This window comes from Artemia sp. Qi Xiang Cuo, chromosome 15 (genome assembly GCF_049724085.1).
Source record: "Artemia sp. Qi Xiang Cuo chromosome 15, ASM4972408v1, whole genome shotgun sequence".
NCBI classification, from domain to species: Eukaryota; Metazoa; Arthropoda; class Branchiopoda; order Anostraca; family Artemiidae; genus Artemia; species Artemia sp. Qi Xiang Cuo.
In genome coordinates, this window is record NC_142808.1 from 16,452,511 (window position 1) to 16,471,334 (window position 18,824).

Here is an 18,824-nt window from a genome sequence, read left to right on the forward strand (position 1 = left end):
CAGGCCCCCAACTGCCCCCCCGGACACTCAAAGGTCCCCCAAGCTCCCAAAGGGCCACCGACGCCCCCAAAGGCCCACCCCAGACCCTCAACGGCCATCCCCGGGCCCCCCAAAGGCCCATCGAGTTCCCAAAAGACCAACAGGGTCCCAAAGGCCCTCCACCGGTCCCCAAATGTCCCCCAGGCCCCCAACTGCCCCCCCCCGGACACTCAAAGGTCCCCAAAGCTCCCAAAGGGCCACCGGCGCCCCCAAAGGCCCACCCCAGACCCTCAACGGCCCTCCACCGGTCCCCAAAGGCCCATCGAGTTCCCAAAAGACCAACAGGGTCCCAAAGGCCCTCCACCGGCCCCCAACTGCCCCAAAGGCCCCCCCCGGACCCCCAAAGGCCCTCCCCCGGCCCCCAAAGGTCAACCGGGCTCCCAAAGGACCAAACGGTCCTCAAGTGCCCCACAGACCCCCAAAGGCCCCCCCAGACCCCCCAATGCCAACCCCGGACCCGCAAAGGCCCTCCTCTCGTCCTCAAAGGCCCCCCGCGCGCCCAAAGGACCACCGACCCACAAGGGACCCACAGACCCTCAAAGGCTCTCCCCGAGCACCCGTCTTTCGTTGATGTGTGTTGTCTGAAACCTATGATTTGGGATGTGTAGTTTGCTACTTCAGGCTTTTCTGAGCTAAGGTTTCCTAGTATTTCCTAGGTGAATGTTGTCTGAAACCAATAGTTTGGGATGAGTAGTTTGCTATTTCAGGCTTTTATGAGCTAGGTTTCTTAGCCTTTCGTTGGTGTGTGTTGAGTGAAACTTATGATTTGGGATATGTAGTTTGCTATTTTTGACTTTTCTGAGTTGGATTTCTTAGTCTTTCATAGGTATGTGGTGCCTGAAACCTATGATTTGGGATGTGTAGTGTGCTATTTTCGACTTTTCTGAGCTGGATTTCTTAGCCTTTCATAGGTATGCGTTGTCAGAAAATTATGATTTGGGATGTATAGTTTGCTATTTCAGGCTTTTCTGAGCTAAGGTTTTCTAGTATTTCGTAGGTGAATGTTGACTGAAACCAATAGTTTGGGATGAATAGTTTGCTATTTCCGACTTTTCATAACCGGATTTCTTAGTCTTTCGTTGGTGTGTGTTGACTGAAACCTATGATTTGGGATGTGTGGGTTGCTATTTTTGACTTTTCTGAGCTGGATTTCTTAGTCTTTCATAGGTGTGTGTTGTATGAAACCTATGATTTGGGATGGTTAATTTGCTATTTTTGACTTTTCTGAGCTAGATTTCTTAGCCTATCATATGTGTGTCCTTTCAGAAAATTATGATTTGGGAGGTGTAGTTTGCTTTTGGACCTTTCAGAGCTAGGATTCTTAGTCACTCATAGGTGTTTGTTGTCTGAAACTTCGGGTTTGGGATGAGTAGTTGGCTATTTCAGACTTTTCTGAGCTAAGGTTTCTTAGTATTTCGTAGGTGAATGCTGTCTGAAACTTATGATTTGGGATATGTAAATTACTATTTCGGGCTTTTCTGAGTTGGATTTCTTAGTCTTTCATAGGTGTGTAGTGTCTGAAACCTATGATTTGGGATGTGTAGTTTGCTATTTTCGACTTTTCTGAGCTAGGTTTCTTAGCCTTTCATAGGTATGTGTTGTCAGAACATTATGATTTGGGATGTGTAGTTTGCTATTTCAGGCTTTTCTGAGCTAAGGTTTTCTAGTATTTCGTAGATGAAAATTGTCTGAAACCAATAGTTTGGGATGTGTAATTTGCTATTTCTGACTTTTCATAACCGGATTTCTTAGTCATTCGTAGGTGTGTGGTGTCTGAAACCTATGATTTAGGATGTGTGGGTTGCTATTTCAGGCTTTTCTGAGTTGGATTTCTTAGTCTTTCATAGGTGTGTAGTGTCTGAAACCTATGATTTGGGGTGGGTGGATTGCTACTTTTGACCTTTCTGAGCTGGATTTCTTAGGCTTTCATAGGTGTTTGTTGTCTGAAACATATAGTTTGGGATGACTAGATTGCTATTTTTGACTTTTCTGAGCTAGGTTTCTTAGCCGTTCATAGGTGAGTGTTGTCTGAAACCTATGATTTGGGATATGTAATTTGCTATTTCTGACTTTTCATAACCAGATTTCTTAGTCTTTCGTAGGTGTGTGATGTCTGAAACCTATGATTTGGGGGTGTGTGGGTTGATATTTTTTGACTTTTCTGAGCAGGATTTCATAGCCATTCGTAGGTGTGTGTTGACTGAAACCTATGATTTGGGATGGTTAATTTGATATTTTTGACTTTTCTGAGCTAGATTTCTTAGCCACTCATAGGAGTGTGTTGTCTGAAACTTATGATTTGGGAAGCACACGAAAACTTAAATGCACACAAAAACTTAAATGCACACAAAAAACTTGCACACACACACACACACACACAAAACTTACACACACAAACATACGAAAACTCACACACACACGAAAAAAAATAAACACAAACACAAAAATACACACACACACACACACACACACACACAAAACATAAAATTGAACACAAAAAAACTCACACACACACGCACAAAAACTTACACACACACACACACTCACAAAACTTACACATACACACACGAAAACTTAAACACACACGCCAAAACATACACACACAAAAACTTACACATGCATACGAAAACTTACACACACACACACAATAAAAAACACACAAACACTCAAAAACTAACACACACACAAAAACTTACACACACACACACACACAAAAACTAACACAAGCAAACGAAAACTTACATGCACACAAAAACTTACATGCACACAAAAACTTAAACACACACACACAAACAAAACTTACACACACACACACACACTAAAACTCACACACACACACGCCAAAACTTACACACACACAAAAACTTACACACAAAAACTTACTTACACACACACACATACACAAACACAAAAACTTACACATGAACACAAAAAAAACTCACACACACACACGCCAAAACTTACACACACACACACACACATACACAAAAACTCACACACACACACGCACAAAAACTTACACACACACACACACACACAAAACTTACACACACACACACCAAAAAATACACAAACACGCAAAAAAATAAACACACACAAAATAACACACACACACACACAAATACACACAAAAACAAATACACACACACACACACAAAACTTACACACACACAAAAAATTACACAAACAAAAATACACACACACACACAGACAAACTTACACACACACACACAAAATTTATATCAGCACGCAATAGCTTAGACACACAAAAACTTACACACACACAAAAAAAAACACACACGCACAAAAAAATAAAAACACACAAAAAAAATAAAAAACAAACACAAGAACAATAAAACACAAAAGCAAAAAAAAAAACACACACACAAAAAATAAAAAAAACAAAAAAAAAAACACACAAAAACACACTTACACATGCACACGAAAACTTACATGCACACAAATTAATTAGACTAAAAATGAAGATATCTATGCAGAGTTTCAACTAGCTATGGCTAAGTTTGCTAAAGACAAGCTATTTTCTTATGAAAACACACAAAATCATAAAAAATGTTAAATTTTACTTTAGTACCTACTCAAGTATGATTACATTAAGATATTTATGAAGAGTTTCAACTATCTATGGATAAGTTTGCTAAAGACAATCTATATTCGTGAGATGACACACAAACTCAGAAAAAAAATGTTCAATGTTCCTTTAGTACCTACGCAATTAGGCTGAAATGAAGATAATTATGCAGAGTTTCAACTAGCTATGGCTAAGTTTGCTAAAGACAAGCTATTTTCCTGAGAAAACACACAAAAACAGAAAAAAATATTCAATGTTCCTCTAGTACCTACGCAATTAGGCTGAAATGAAGATATTTATGCAGAGTTTCAACTAGCTATGGCTAAGTTTGATAAAGACAAGCTATTTTCTTGTGAAAACACACAAAATCAGAAAAAATGTTAAATTTTCCTTTTGTACCTACGCAATTAGACTAAAAGTGAAGATATCTATGCAGAGTTTCAACTATCTATGGCTAAGTTTGATAAAGACAAGCTATTTTCTTGAGAAAACACACAAAATCAGAAAAAAAGTACAATGTTCCTTTAGTACCTACACAATTAGACTAAATATGAAGATATCTATGCAGAGTTTCAACTATCTATGGCTAAGTTTGCTAAAGAAAAGCTATTTTCTTGTTAAAACACACAAAATCAGAAAAAATGTTCAATGTTCCTTTAGTACCTACACACTTAGACTAAAAATGAAGATATTTATGCAGTGTTTCAACTAGCTATGGCTAAGTTTGATAAAGACAAGCTATTTTCTTGTGAAAACACACAAAATCAGAAAAAAATGTTCTATGTTCCTATAGTACCTATGTAATTAGACTAAAAATGAAGATATTTATGCAGAATTTCAACTAGCTATGGTTAAGTTTGCTAAAGACAAGCTATTTTCTTGTGAAAACACACAAAGTCAGAAAAAATGTTCAATGTTCCTTTAGTACCTACACAATTAGACTAAAAATGAAGATATTTATGCAGAGTTTCAACTAGCTATGGCTAAGTTTGCTAAAGACAAGCTATTTTCTTATGAAAACACACAAAATCAGAAAAAATGTTCAATGTTCCTTTAGTACCTACGCAATTAGGCTAAAAATGAAGATATTTATTCAAAGTTTCAAATATCTATGGCTAAGTTTGATAAAGACAAGCTATTTTCTTTCGAAAAAACAAAAAATCATAAAAAAATGTTCAATGTTCCTTTAGTACCTACGCAATTAGGCTGAAATGAAGATATTTATGCAGAGTTTCAACTAGCTATGGCTAAGTTTGATAAAGACAAGCTATTTTCTTGTGAAAACACCCAAAATCATAAAAAATATTCAATTTTCATTGTTGAACTAAGCCTATAGTCTAAAATTTATTTATCTCTTCAGTGTTTAATCCAGATATTTCTATGTTTGCTAACGACATGCTTGTTTATTGCGAAAACCCACAACATCAGAAAAAAATTATCAAAGCTAACGGAGTCACACAGCACTTAGGCTAAAATGACTATATTTCTTACGAGTTTCAAATAGATATGTCTTAGTTTAATAAAGACAAGCTATTTTCTCGCGAAAACACACAAAATCAGAAAAAAAAATGTTCAATGTTCCTTTAGTACCTACACAATTAGACTAAAAATGAAGATATTTATGCAGTGTTTCAACTAGCTATGGCTATGTTTGATAAAGACAAGATATTTTCTTGTGAAAACACACAAAATCAGAAAAAAATGTTCAATGTTCCTTTAGTACCCTACGCAATTAGACTAAAAATGAAGATATTTATGCAGAGTTTCAACTAGCTATGGCTAAGTTTTCTAAAGACAAGCTATTTTCTTGCGAAAACCCACAAACTCAGAAAAAATGTACAATGTTCCTATAGTACCTACACAATTAGACTAAAAATGAAGATATTTATGCAGAGTTTCAACAAGCTATGGCTATGTCTACTAAAGACAAGCTATTTTCTTGCTAAAACCCACAAAATCCTAAAAAAGTTCAATTTTCCTTTAGTACCTACGCAATTAGACTAAAAATGAAGATATTTATACAGAGTTTCAACTAGCTATGGCTAAGTTTGCTAAAGACAAGCTATTTTCGTGCGAAAACACACAAAATCAAAAAAATGTTCAATATTGCTTTAGTACCTACGCAATTAGGCTGAAATGAAGATATTTATACAGAGTTTCAACTAGCTATGGCTAAGTTTGCTAAAGACAAGCTATTTTCTTACGAAAACACACAACATCAGAAAAAATGTACAATGTTCCTTTAGTACCTACGCAATTAGGCTCAAATGAAGATATTTATGCAGAGTTTCAACTAGCTATGGCTAAGTTTGCTAAAGACAAGCTATTTTCTTGCTAAAACACACAAAATCAGAAAAAAAATGTTCAATGTTCCTCTAGTACCTATGCAATTAGGTTGAAATGAAGATATTTATGCAGAGTTTCAACTAGCTATGGCTAAGTTTGCTAAAGACAAGCTATTTTCATGCGAAAACACACAAAATCAGAAAAAATATTGTTAGGTTAGGTTAAGTTAGATTAGGTTAGGTTAGCCCACGTACGCGCGCATATAGGTTAGGTTAGGTTAGGTTGGATTACGTTAGGTTAGGTTAAGTTAGGTTAGGTTAGATTAAGTTAGGTTAGGTTAAGTTAGGTTAGGATAGGTTAGATTAAGTTAGGATAGGCTAAGTTAGGTTAGGCTAGGTTAGCCTACGTACGCGCGTACGTAGGCTAACCTAGCCTAACCTAACTTAGCCTATCCTAACTTAATCTAACCTATCCTAACCTAACTTAACCTAACCTAACCTAACTTAATCTAACCTAACCTAAATTAACCTAACCTAACTTAATCCAACCTAACCTAACCTATATGCGCGCGTACGTAGGCTAACCTAACCTAATCTAGCTTAACCTAACCTAACAATATTTTTTCTGATTTTGTGTGTTTTCGCACGAAAATAGCTTGTCTTTAGCAAACTTAGCCATAGCTAGTTGAAACTCTGCATAAATATCTTCATTTCAGCCTAATTGCTAAGGTACTAGAGGAACATTGAACATTTTTTTTCTGATTTTGTGTGTTTTCGCAAGAAAATAGCTTGTCTTTAGCAAACTTAGCCATAGCTAGTTGAAAATCTGCATAAATATCTTCATTTATAGCCTAAATGCGTAGGTACTAAAGGAACATTGAACATTTTTTCTGATTTTGTGTGTTTTCGCAATAAAATAGCTTGTCATTAGCAAACTTAGCCATAGCTAGTTGAAACTCTGTATAAATATCTTCATTTCAGCCTAATTGCGTAGGTACTAAAGCAATATTGAACATTTTTTGATTTTGTGTGTTTTCGCCCGAAAATAGCTTGTCTTTAGCAAACTTAGCCATAGCTAGTTGAAACTCTGTATAAATATCTTGATTTTTAGTCTAATTGCGTAGGTACTAAAGGAACATTGAACATTTTTCGGATTTTGTGGGATTTTGCAAGAAAAAAGCTTGTCTTTAACAAACTTAGCCATAGCTAGTTGAAACTCTTCATAAATAACTTCATTTTTAGTCTAATTGTGTAGGTACTAAAGGAACATTGAACATTTTTTCTGAGTTTGTGGGTTTTCGCAAGAAAATAGCTTGTCTTTAGCAAACTTAGCCATAGCTAGTTGAAACTCTGCATACATATCTTCATTTTTAGTCTCATTGCGTAGGTACTAAAGGAACATTGATCATTTTTTATGATTTTGTGTGTTTTCACAAGAAAATAGCTAGTCTTTAGCAAACTTAGCCATAGCTAGTTGAAACTCTGCATAAATATCTTCAATTTTAGTGTAATTGAGTAGGTACTAAATGAACATTTAACATTTTTTTCTGATTTTGTGTTTTTTCACAAGAAAATAGATTGTCTTTAGCAAACTTAGCCATAGCTAGTTGAAACTCTGCATAGATATCTTCATTTTTAGTCTAATTGTGTAGGTACTAAAGGTACATTGAACATTTTTTCTGATTTTTTGTGTTTTCATAAGAAAATAGCTTGTCTTTAGCAAACTTAGCCATAGCTAGTTGAAACTCAGCATATATATCTTCATTTTTTGTCTAATTGGGTAGGTACTAAAGGAACATTGAACTTTTTTTCTGATTTTGTGTGTTTTCACAAGAAAATAGCTTGTCTTTAGCAAACTTAGCCATAGATAGTTGAAACTCTGCATAGATATCTTCATTTTTAGTCTAATTGCATAGGTACAAAAGGAACATTGAACATTTTTTCTGATTTTGCGTGTTTTCACAAGAAAATAGCTTGTCTTTATCAAACTTAGCCATAGCTAGTTGAAACTCTGCATAAATATCTTCATTTCAGCCTAATTGCGTAGGTACTAAAGGAACATTGAACATTTTTTTTTCTGATTTTGTGTGTTTTCGCAAGAAAATAGCTTGTCTTTATCAAACTTAGCCATAGCTAGTTGAAACTCTGCATAAATATCTACATTTAATCCTAATTGCGTAGGTACTAAATGAACATTGAACATTTTTTTCTGTTTTTGTTTGTTTTCGCAAGAAAATAGCTTGTTTTTAGAAAACTTAGCCATAGCTAGTTGAAACTCTGCATAAATATCTTAATTTAAGACTACTTGCGTAGGTACTAAAGGAAAATTTAACATTTTTTCTGATTTTGTGTGTTTTCATAAGAAAATAGCTTGTCTTTAGCAAACTTAGCCATAGCTAGTTGAAACTCTGCATAGATATCTTCATTTTTAGTCTAATTAATTTGTGTGCATGTAAGTTTTCGTGTGCATGTGTAAGTTTTTGTGTGTGTGTGTGTGTGTGTGTGTGTGTAAGTTTGTTTGTGTGTGTATAATTTTTGGCGTGTGTGTGTAAGTTTTAGTGTGTGTGTGTGTAAGTTTTTGTGTGTGTGTGTGATTTTTTGTGCGTGTGTGTAAGTTTTTGTGTGTGTGTGTAAGTTTTTTTGTTTCTAAGCTATTGATTGTTGATATAATTTTTTTTTGTGTTTGTGTAAGGTTGTGTGTGTTTGTGTGTGTATGTGTGTGTGTGTAAGTTTTTTTGTGTGTGTTAGTTGTTTGTGTGTGTTTTCTTGTTAGTTTGTGTGTGTGTGTGTGTGTGTGTGTGTGTGTGTATGTTTTTTTATGTGTAAGTTTTTGAGTGTGTGTGTAAGTTTTCGTGTGTGTGTGTAAGTTTTGTGTGTGTGTGTGTGTGTGTAAGTTTTTGTGCGTGTGCGTGTGTGAGTTTTTGTGTATGTGTGTGTGTGTGTGTGTAAGTTTTGTGTTTGTAAGTTTTGGCGTGTGTGTGTGTGAGTTTTTTTTGTGCTCATGTGTAAGTTTTTGTGTATGTGTATGTGTGTGTGTTTGTGTAAGTTTTTTTGTGTGTGTTAGTTTTTGTGTGTGTGTGTGAGTTTTAGTGTGTGTGTGTGTGTGTTTTTTTTTTGTTTGTGTTTGTGTGTTATTTTTTGTGTGAATGTAATTTTGTGTGTGAATGTAAGTTTTCGTGTGCATGTGTAAGTTTTTGTGTGTGTGTGTGTGTGTAAGTTTGTGTGTGTTTGTAAGTTTTGGCGTGTGTGTGTAAGTTTTCGTGTGTGTGTGTGTGTAAGTTTTCGTGTGCATGTGTAAGTTTTTGTGTGTGTAAGTTTTGGCGTGTGTGTGTAAGTTTTCGTGTGTGTGAGTGTAAGTTTTGTGAGTGTGTGTGTGTGTGTGTAAGTTTTTTTGATTTTGAGTGTGATTTTATTTGTGTTGCTGTGTAAGTTTTTGTGTGTGTGTGTGTGTGTGTGTGTGTCAGTTTTTGTGTGTGTGTAAGTTTTGGCGTGTGTGTGTGAGTTTTCGTTTGTTTGTGTGTGTAAGTTTTGTGTGTGTGTGTGTGTGTGTAAGTTTTTGTGTGCATGTAAGTTTTTGTGTGCATGTAAGTTTTCGTGTGCTTCCCAAATCATAAGTTTCAGACAACACACTCCTATGAGTGGCTAAGAAATCTAGCTCAGAAAAGTCGAAAATATCAAATTAACCATCCCAAATCATAGGTTTCAGTCAACACACACCTACGAATGGCTATGAAATCCTGCTCAGAAAAGTCAAAAAATATCAACCCACGCACCCCCAAATCATAGGTTTCAGACATCACACACCTACGAAAGACTAAGAAATCTGGTTATGAAAAGTCAGAAATAGCAAATTACATATCCCAAATCATAGGTTTCAGACAACACTCACCTATGAACGGCTAAGAAACCTAGCTCAGAAAAGTCAAAAATAGCAAACTAGTCATCCCAAACTATATGTTTCAGACAACAAACACCTATGAAAGGCTAAGAAATCCAGCTCAGAAAGGTCAAAAGTAGCAATCCACCCACCCCAAATCATAGGTTTCAGACACTACACACCTATGAAAGACTAAGAAATCCAACTCATAAAAGCCTGAAATAGCAACCCACACATCCCAAATCATAGGTTTCAGACACCACACAACTACGAAAGACTAAGAAATCCGGTTATGAAAAGTCAGAAATAGCAAATTACACATCCCAAACTATTGGTTTCAGACAATTTTCATCTACGAAATACTAGAAAACCTTAGCTCAGAAAAGCCTGAAATAGCAAACTACACATCCCAAATCATAATGTTCTGACAACACATACCTATGAAAGGCTAAGAAACCTAGCTCAGAAAAGTCGAAAATAGCAAACTACACATCCCAAATCATAGGTTTCAGACACTACACACCTATGAAAGACTAAGAAATCCAACTCAGAAAAGCCCGAAATAGTAATTTACATATCCCAAATCATAAGTTTCAGACAGCATTCACCTACGAAATACTAAGAAACCTTAGCTCAGAAAAGTCTGAAATAGCCAACTACTCATCCCAAACCCGAAGTTTCAGACAACAAACACCTATGAGTGACTAAGAATCCTAGCTCTGAAAGGTCCAAAAGCAAACTACACCTCCCAAATCATAATTTTCTGAAAGGACACACATATGATAGGCTAAGAAATCTAGCTCAGAAAAGTCAAAAATAGCAATTTAACCATCCCAAATCATAGGTTTCATACAACACACACCTATGAAAGACTAAGAAATCCAGCTCAGAAAAGTCAAAAATAGCAACCCACACATCCCAAATCATAGGTTTCAGTCAACACACACCAACGAAAGACTAAGAAATCCGGTTATGAAAAGTCGGAAATAGCAAACTATTCATCCCAAACTATTGGTTTCAGTCAACATTCACCTACGAAATACTAGAAAACCTTAGCTCAGAAAAGCCTGAAATAGCAAACTAGACATCCCAAATCATAATTTTCTGACAACACATACCTATGAAAGGCTAAGAAATCCAGCTCAGAAAAGTTGAAAATAGCAAACTACACATCCCAAATCATAGGTTTCAGACACCATACACCTATGAAAGACTAAGAAATCCAACTCAGAAAAGTCAAAAATAGCAAACTACATATCCCAAATCATAAGTTTCACTCAACACACACCAACGAAAGGCTAAGAAACCTAGCTCATAAAAGCCTGAAAAAGCAAACTACTCACCCCAAACTAGTGGTTTCAGACAACATTCACCTAGGAAATACTAGGAAACCTTAGCTCAGAAAAGCCTGAAGTAGCAAACTACACATCCCAAATCATAGGTTTCAGACAACACACATCAACGAAAGACGGGTGCTCGGGGAGAGCCTTTGAGGGTCTGTGGGTCCCTTGAGGGTCGGTGGTCCTTTGGGAGCTCGGGGGGACCTTTGGGGACCGGGGGATGGGCTTTGGGGGTCCGGGGATGGCATTTGGGGGTCTGGGTGGGCCGTTGGGGGGCTGGGGGGCACTTGAGGACCGTTTGGTCCTTTGGGAGCCCGGTTGACCTTTGGGGGCCGGGGGGGGGCCCTTGGGGGGGCCGGGGGCGGGCCTTTGGGGCAGTTGGGGGCCGGTGGAGGGCCTTTGGGACCCTGTTGGTCTTTTGGGAACTCGATGGGCCTTTGGGGACCGGTGGAGGGCCGTTGAGGGTCTGGGGTGGGCCTTGGGAGGCGCCGGTGGCCCTTTGGGAGCTTGGGGGACCTTTGAGTGTCCGGGGGGGCAGTTGGGGGCCTGGGGGACATTTGGGGACCGGTGGATGGCCTTTGGGACCCCGTTGGTCCTTTGGGAGCTCGATGGGCCTTTGGGGGGCCCGGGGATGGCCGTTGAGGGTCTGGGGTGGGCCTTTGGGGGCGTCGGTGGCCCTTTGGGAGCTTGGGGGACCTTTGAGTGTCCGGGGGGCAGTTGGGGGCCTGGGGGACATTTGGGGACCGATGGAGGGCCTTTGGGAGCTTGGGGGGCCTTTGAGGACCGGGGGCTTCCTTCGGGGTTGGGGTAGGAGGATTGGAACCCTTTGGGGTTGGGTTAGAGGACCTCACAACACTGTTCAAATGAAACTTGTGTATTATAACGACCACAGAGTTTCACCTTTAAATTCTCTTCTAAAATCTCTTCAAAAATCTTCTTTTAAAATGTCTCTATCTGTTTCGCCGAAATAGTTCTATAACCTGTCTAAAACGGTTTCGCCCAAATAATCCCTAAACGCAAATTCAGCGTGTTCCTTTGTTATTGGCATCTCTGTGCTAACGCATTTCAAATTAATAGGAAACCTTCTCGCGCGCTAAAACAATTCATCGCTAAGATGTTTCTTGCCTAATTGTTTCCATGGCCTGTGGTTATTAATATCCTTTGGAGTTCGACCAGTAGAACTGTTCCCGAGGCAAAGACATTAATGACTTGGATCTATTCCTGGAGCAGTACCTGTCAGACATTACTAAACTTTGCCCGGACACAATTTGATTAATGACTGACAGCAAAGTGAGAAAAATACTGTTTTTCCATTCTCACTGACAAAAACCATGAAACATACATAAATTGCTGTTTACATCCATGAAAGTGAGAAAGTTCCTGTTTTTTCATTCTCACTGACAAAAACCATAAAACCATCCATAAATGTGACAAAATTCCTGTTTTTCAAATTCTCACTGACAAAAACCATAAAACATCCAGTTTTTTCAAATTCTCACTGACAAAGTCCATAAAAACATACAAAAATGTGACAAAATTCCTGTTTTTCAAATTCTCACTGATAAAAACCATAAACCACGTGGTTCTCGTGCCAATATATGGTGTTAAAAAAAGTTATAGATGGCAGCAGGGGTGACTCGTGGGAGTCGGACCCCCATCTCTACTGTTATGCCCTGGGGCATATATGGTTCTTACAAATTTTGAGGTAGCCGTTCTTTAAAAATAGTTTAAACATCAGATAGCAACAACTCCGGGGTCAACACAATCCCCAAGAGCCCAGGGGCAAATGTTTTAAGTTATACCCCGGAGGCGAATAAGGTTTTATGTAATGAATGGTTGTATGAACTTCGAAGGTGGGTCATTTGATTGGAAATTGAAAGCTCTAGTTAGTTTTTGTGAGTCAAAAGTTAACGTAGGGCTTCTACAAACACCCCCTTTCCCCAAATTCATCAAATGAAAATTTTGAGATGCCCAGTTTGTTTGAAATAGCCCAACAATAAGATAACAAAAACCTCTCTGTCAACATACCCCCCTCCCCCAGAGCCAGGGAAAGGGTTACAACTTATGCCGCGGGGGCATATAAGGTTCTTATGGAAGAGGTGGTCATATAAACTTTGGAGGGGACTCAAATGATTAGAAATTGAAAGTTCCAATTCACCTTTTAAGAGTAAAAAATGAACCAATGGCGACTAGCCACCCCTCTCCTTCCCTCCCAACCTTCTTTCCCCCAAATGCGTCCAATCAAATTTTTATAGAGCCATTTTGCTCAAAATAGACCAAAGATAATATAAAAAAAACCTCCAAAGATAAAACAGCCCTCCCCCCCCCCCAGAATCCGAGGCAAATGTTGTAGAATGTGCCCTAAGGGCGCATAAGGTTCTTATAGAAGGGATGGTCGTATAAACTTCGCAGGGGACTTATTTGATTGTAAATCAGAATTTCCAGTGCCTTTCTCAAGATTCAAAAGTGATCTGAAGGCAACTAGCCCCCTCCCCTCAAGGCCCTTTTCCTCAAATGCATCCAATCAAAACTTTGAGATAGCTATTTTGTTCAAAATAGTTTAAAGATCAAAAACGAAAACCCCGGGGTCGACACATCCCCCCGGAGCCCGGGGGAAAGTGTTGTAAGCTATCTGAGGGCATATAAGGTTATATGTGAGGGGTGGTCGTACTAACTTCAGAGATGACTCGTTTGATTGGAAATTGAAAGTTCTAGTTACCTTTTTAAGATTCGTCAAAATTGATCGGAGGGTATCTACCCTCCGCCACGTATTTTTCCCCAAATACACCCGATAAAAATTTTGAGATGGCGATTTTGTTCAAAATAGTCCAAAATTCAAATTACTATACATTAGGGGTTGAGAAATCCTCCATATTACGGGGGACAAGAATTGTAACCTATGTAAGTTTACGTTCTAAAGAATCAAAAGTGATCAAAAAGCAACAAGCCCATTACCCTTGCGCCTTTTTGTCCAAATACATCTTATCAAAACTTTGAAATAGCCATTTTGTTCAAAATAGTCCAAAATTCAAATTACTATAATTTAGGGGTTAAGAAATCTTCCCTAGCCCCCAGGGCAACTTGTGTAACTTGCCCATTGTTAGAACATAAGGTTCTGTGGAGGGGGTGGTCGTATTAATTTTGGAGGGGGTTCTTTCGATGGAAATTGAAACTTCTAGCTCTTTTTTAAGAGTCGAAAGTGGTCAATGGCCAACTAGCCCACGCCCCAATTTCCCAAAGAACATTCGATCAAAATTTGGAGATAGTAATTTTTTTTTTAATAGTTGAAAGGCCAAATAAGATTGCTTCCGGGGTTGATCCCTCCACCCCCCAGCTCCGGAGAAAAGGTTCTGAGTTACGTAACTTAATTATTGTTACTTTGATACTTTGTTTACTTTGATAGTTGGATTTAGTGATCTACGTGGTAACATCGATTTACTGTGCAAGGGCTTAAGTTCTGCAAGTTGCTTATCGTTACTTTGATACTTTATTTACTTTGATACCTTGTTAGCTTTGATCCTTTCTTTACTTTGATACTTTGATATTGTTACTTTGATACTAGTTTTGATACTTTAATGAAAGTTTTATGTTGAAAAAAATGATCTTATTTTGAAATAAGGAGTTTTTTGAAAGCTGATGAGTTTTCAGCAATTAATATAATTATATATCCAATATTTAGTTTAATTTATTAGTTCTTACCAAAACTGTTAATTTATTTTGGATAAAAAAAAATATTTATAAATAGGGAATTTTGAAAAACTTGAAACTTTGGCAATAAAAAAACAGAAATTAATTTCAAAAAATCATCCTAAAAAGATGTTTTCTAAAGAAAAGTAAAGGCCATATGAAACTTAAGATCACAAGAAATAAAAACCTACTATAACTCAAACTCAAAACAACCATAAATTACTATCAAAGAACAAATGAAACTCAAAACGAACAGAAAAAAACACATACAACAGGTACTAATATAAATGAATAAATAAATCTTAATACGAGTAAAGCTTAAGTTGATTATGCAAATCAAGCTTAAAATGAATAAAAATATGTTGCTATTAAGATATACATGAAGCCCAAAATCAAAATGAACAGAAATTAAATAAATAATCATGGCAAACAAACAAACAATAGTTACTAATATAAATGAGTAAAAATATCTTAAAACGAGTGAAACTTAAATTGAATATGCAAATTCAGCTTGAAACGAACAAAAATCTCTACAAAAGAAGAGTTTGGGTTCTGCCTCCTTCTTTCACTGTAAAAGTCTAAGGCCTACTCTGTCATTGGCTCTTCAGAGAAACCAATTTATGTGGCCAAAGTTTTCTTTCCTGATTATTACAGAATTGACGGTAAAAACAAAAATTGGAGTAAAATCAAATCTCGTAGTGATGAGCTTTCAGCAATCAATATCATTATACATTAAATATTTGGTATAATTTTATTAGTTCTTTCCAAGACTGTTCAAGTGATATAGCTTCACTACAGCAGCATTGAAAAAGAAAATAAAATTACAGTGAAATAAGATCTTGAACTGATGATTTTTCAACAATTAATAGCATTATATATCAAACATTCAGTTTTATTTTATTTGTACTTTTCAAGACTGCTCAAGACATTTACAGTTTTTAGTAAAGCGCCAATGACGCAGTAGGCTTTAGACTTTTACGGAGGCGAAACCCAAACTCTTCTTTGTAGGTTTTTGTTCGTTTCAAGCTGAATTTGCATATTCAATTGAAGTTTCACTCGTTTTAAGATTTTTTTTTATTCATTTATTGTTTATTTAATCTTTGTTCGTTTTGAGTTTCATTTATTCTTTAATAGTAATTTCTGGTTGTTTTGAGTTATTGTAGGTTTCTATTTCTTCTGATCTTAAGTTTCATATGACCTTTAGTTTTCTTTAGAAAATTTCTTTTTCGGAAAGTTTTTTTAAGTTAATACAATACAAAGAAAAAGCCATTATACAAAATAGTAATTTTTCATATTTTGTATAGAGAGGAAGTAAAACAGCTAGAGCCCTCAATCTCTTCCCTCTATCGCTCCTTCTACTGCTCTGTGTCTATACCTTTGTATAGCACTTTGAATCATGCGTAGTAGGAATGTTGAGCCTCCATGGCAGGATGCAAACTATATCGATGTTAATTGAGCAATTAAGAGAAGATAATGCTAGAAAAAAGAAAAATGCTGTACCAGAAAATTTTCTACAGATTTTAATCTTAAAGTTCACTTCAAAAAGGAAAAATAAAAATTTACTTCAAGAAGACTGACTAGAATTTTGTAACAAATAAATAAAAGGCCATGTTTGACAGGGTTAGTCTGGGGAGAGGAAGTCAATACTATAAAAGTAAATTTTTGAGCTACTTTTCTTCCATTTTTCTGGAATTCGTCTCAAATGAAAATAAATCTCCCTGATGATTGTTATTTACTCAGAATGATATTTAGACAATAAATAGATAAGAAGTTTTAGCCATTTTTCACACCCGTTTTGCTCATCTCCATTTTCAAATAGGTTTTTGGCTTAAATTTTGAAACTACGATTCCTGTACCGTTTTCGTTATTATTTCTCTGAGGAGGGGTCCAAATAAAATTTTTAAGGTAACAGCTTTTCCAATTTTGGATCCAATTTCATGAGGGAGGGGTTATTCACAGAGGATACTCATTTAATTAAAAATACATTTACACAATCAAAATATTAAATTTTGTAACAAATTTACCTCCTCCGTTTTTGTAACACAGATAGGGAAACCTCCAAACATTCCCAAGACCGATGGCTAGTCCTACAAGGGAAAGAATGAAATCGAACTTGTTTGCCCACTCCCCTCTTTCGGGAATATTTTCATCTTCCAATTTCAATCCAAGGATTCCATCGCCATCTTTGATCCCATTCATGCTAAAACTGGTAGGTAAAACTATGTCTTTTTTCTCCATATCATCGGTGTAGTTTTCAGACACGTCATCATTGGTTTTTATCGGTTCTTGAACGCTTCTTTCTTCGACCATTGCTATTTTTGTGAAGTTTAACTAAAAAAAAAAATATATATATATATATATATATATATATATATATTATTCTTCTATAATCTTTTTTTTATATTTGTGTTTATTATACCAAACAAGCAGCCAAACCATTCAAATGGCCAGTTCCGGAAATATCATTCTTCAACAACAAAAAAAAAAAAAAAAAAAAAAAAAAAAAAATAAAAAAAATAATAATTAAAATAATAATTAAAAAAAAAAAAAAAAAAATAAATTTAAATAACATATAATAATAAAAAAAAATATACTTAATTAATAAAAAAATATATATGCATATACATATATATATGCATATATATATATATACATAAAAAAGCGCGCGCGCGCGCGCGCGCGCGCGCGCGCGCGCGCGCGCGCGCGCGCGCGCGCGCGCGCGCGCGCAAAAAAAAAAGAGAGAGAGAGAGAGAGAGAGAGAGAGAGAGAGAGAGAGAGAGAGAGAGAGAGAGAGAGAGAGAGAAAAAAAAAAAAAAAAAAAAAAAAAAAAAAAAAGCGCGCGCGCGCGCGAAAAAAAAAAAAAAAAAAAAAAAAAAAAAAAAAAAAAAAAAACTGCGCGCGCGCGCGCGCGCGCGCGCGCGCGCGCGCGCGCGCGCGCGCGCGCGCGCGCGCGCGCGCGCGCGCGCGCGCGCGCGCGCGCGCGCGCGCGCGCGCGCGCGTGTGTGTGTGTGTATATATATATATATATATATATAATTTCTGTTTCTTCTTGGAGGTCACGATGAAATTAAATTTCAAGCAAAAATTTTTAAAAAGACTTAACGTTCAAAAATCTTCTCGTTATAGCAAAATCGTTGCACAAGAAGTAAAGAAAAATCAAGGACGTAGTTCAAACTTTTGATAAGAAGCGGAATTTTTTTATTCCCACGCTACAGTAATTTTTTATAATGACGTCACATTCCCGGTTTTTTGTATTGTTTTTTTTTAATTTTATATCCGAATTTATGTTCTTAAGGTTCTAAAACTATTCGGCAAGAACTTTGTATTGCTAGAACATTTTCTAGCTAGTAATTAAGTTTTTTTATGTTGATCATTGTATCTTATGATTTTTTTTTTTTTATCTCTTATGATTTCTCTTGTGTTGAGTCTCTTAAAGGTAGGAATGTGTGATGTTGAACATGTTTTTGTTTCGAATGTATATTTTTAATTTTTACTTCTCCACTGTTTTTTTCTTGGCCATAGAGCCTTACGGGGGGTTTACATTGAAGTGTGTTTTGTTGAGTTGATTGATTGAATAAAATTGATTGATAGATTGATTGATTGGCGTGAAAGGATTAGATAAAAATCAACGGAAGGATAAGAAAAGACGCATTCCAGCTTTGAACATGTAAAGTTCCTGAATAAACAAGACAAGACATATGTTATGATTGGAGTTTGCTACCCCCCCCCCTCGAAAAAAGTAAAAAAAAATTCCATCCCAGTCAAACAGACTACCAAAGGTCATGACCTAGTGTGAACAGCTCATTGTGTACAGGTTAAGGTTTATATCAGCCGTGGAAGTACTTGGTATGTTATTTTTGTACAGTCCCACGGTTGCAATACTTAATTTTGAACATATTTTGAATTTCACATTTTGTTTTTTTTTACTTTTTTCAGATAGTAAAAATACTTTCGAAAGGCATAAGAGACATGAGAAATATGAAAATGCTACTATTTCTCTACCAATT

At 36.6% G+C, this 18,824-nt stretch overlaps 1 protein-coding gene across 2 annotated transcripts in view; it reads right to left on the reverse strand.

Annotated features, from left to right (window-relative positions):
• Positions 1 to 18,824, reverse strand: part of LOC148943386 (sodium- and chloride-dependent GABA transporter 1-like) — a 63,075-nt gene that overhangs the window by 30,229 nt on the left and 14,022 nt on the right. For both annotated transcript variants that reach the window (XM_089101624.1, XM_089101625.1), the window contains one exon: positions 16,842 to 17,148. In XM_089101624.1, coding sequence (XP_088957750.1) covers positions 16,842 to 17,127 — 286 coding nt within the window. In that variant the 5' untranslated portion in view covers positions 17,128 to 17,148. The remainder of the gene's footprint in view (positions 1 to 16,841; positions 17,149 to 18,824) is intronic.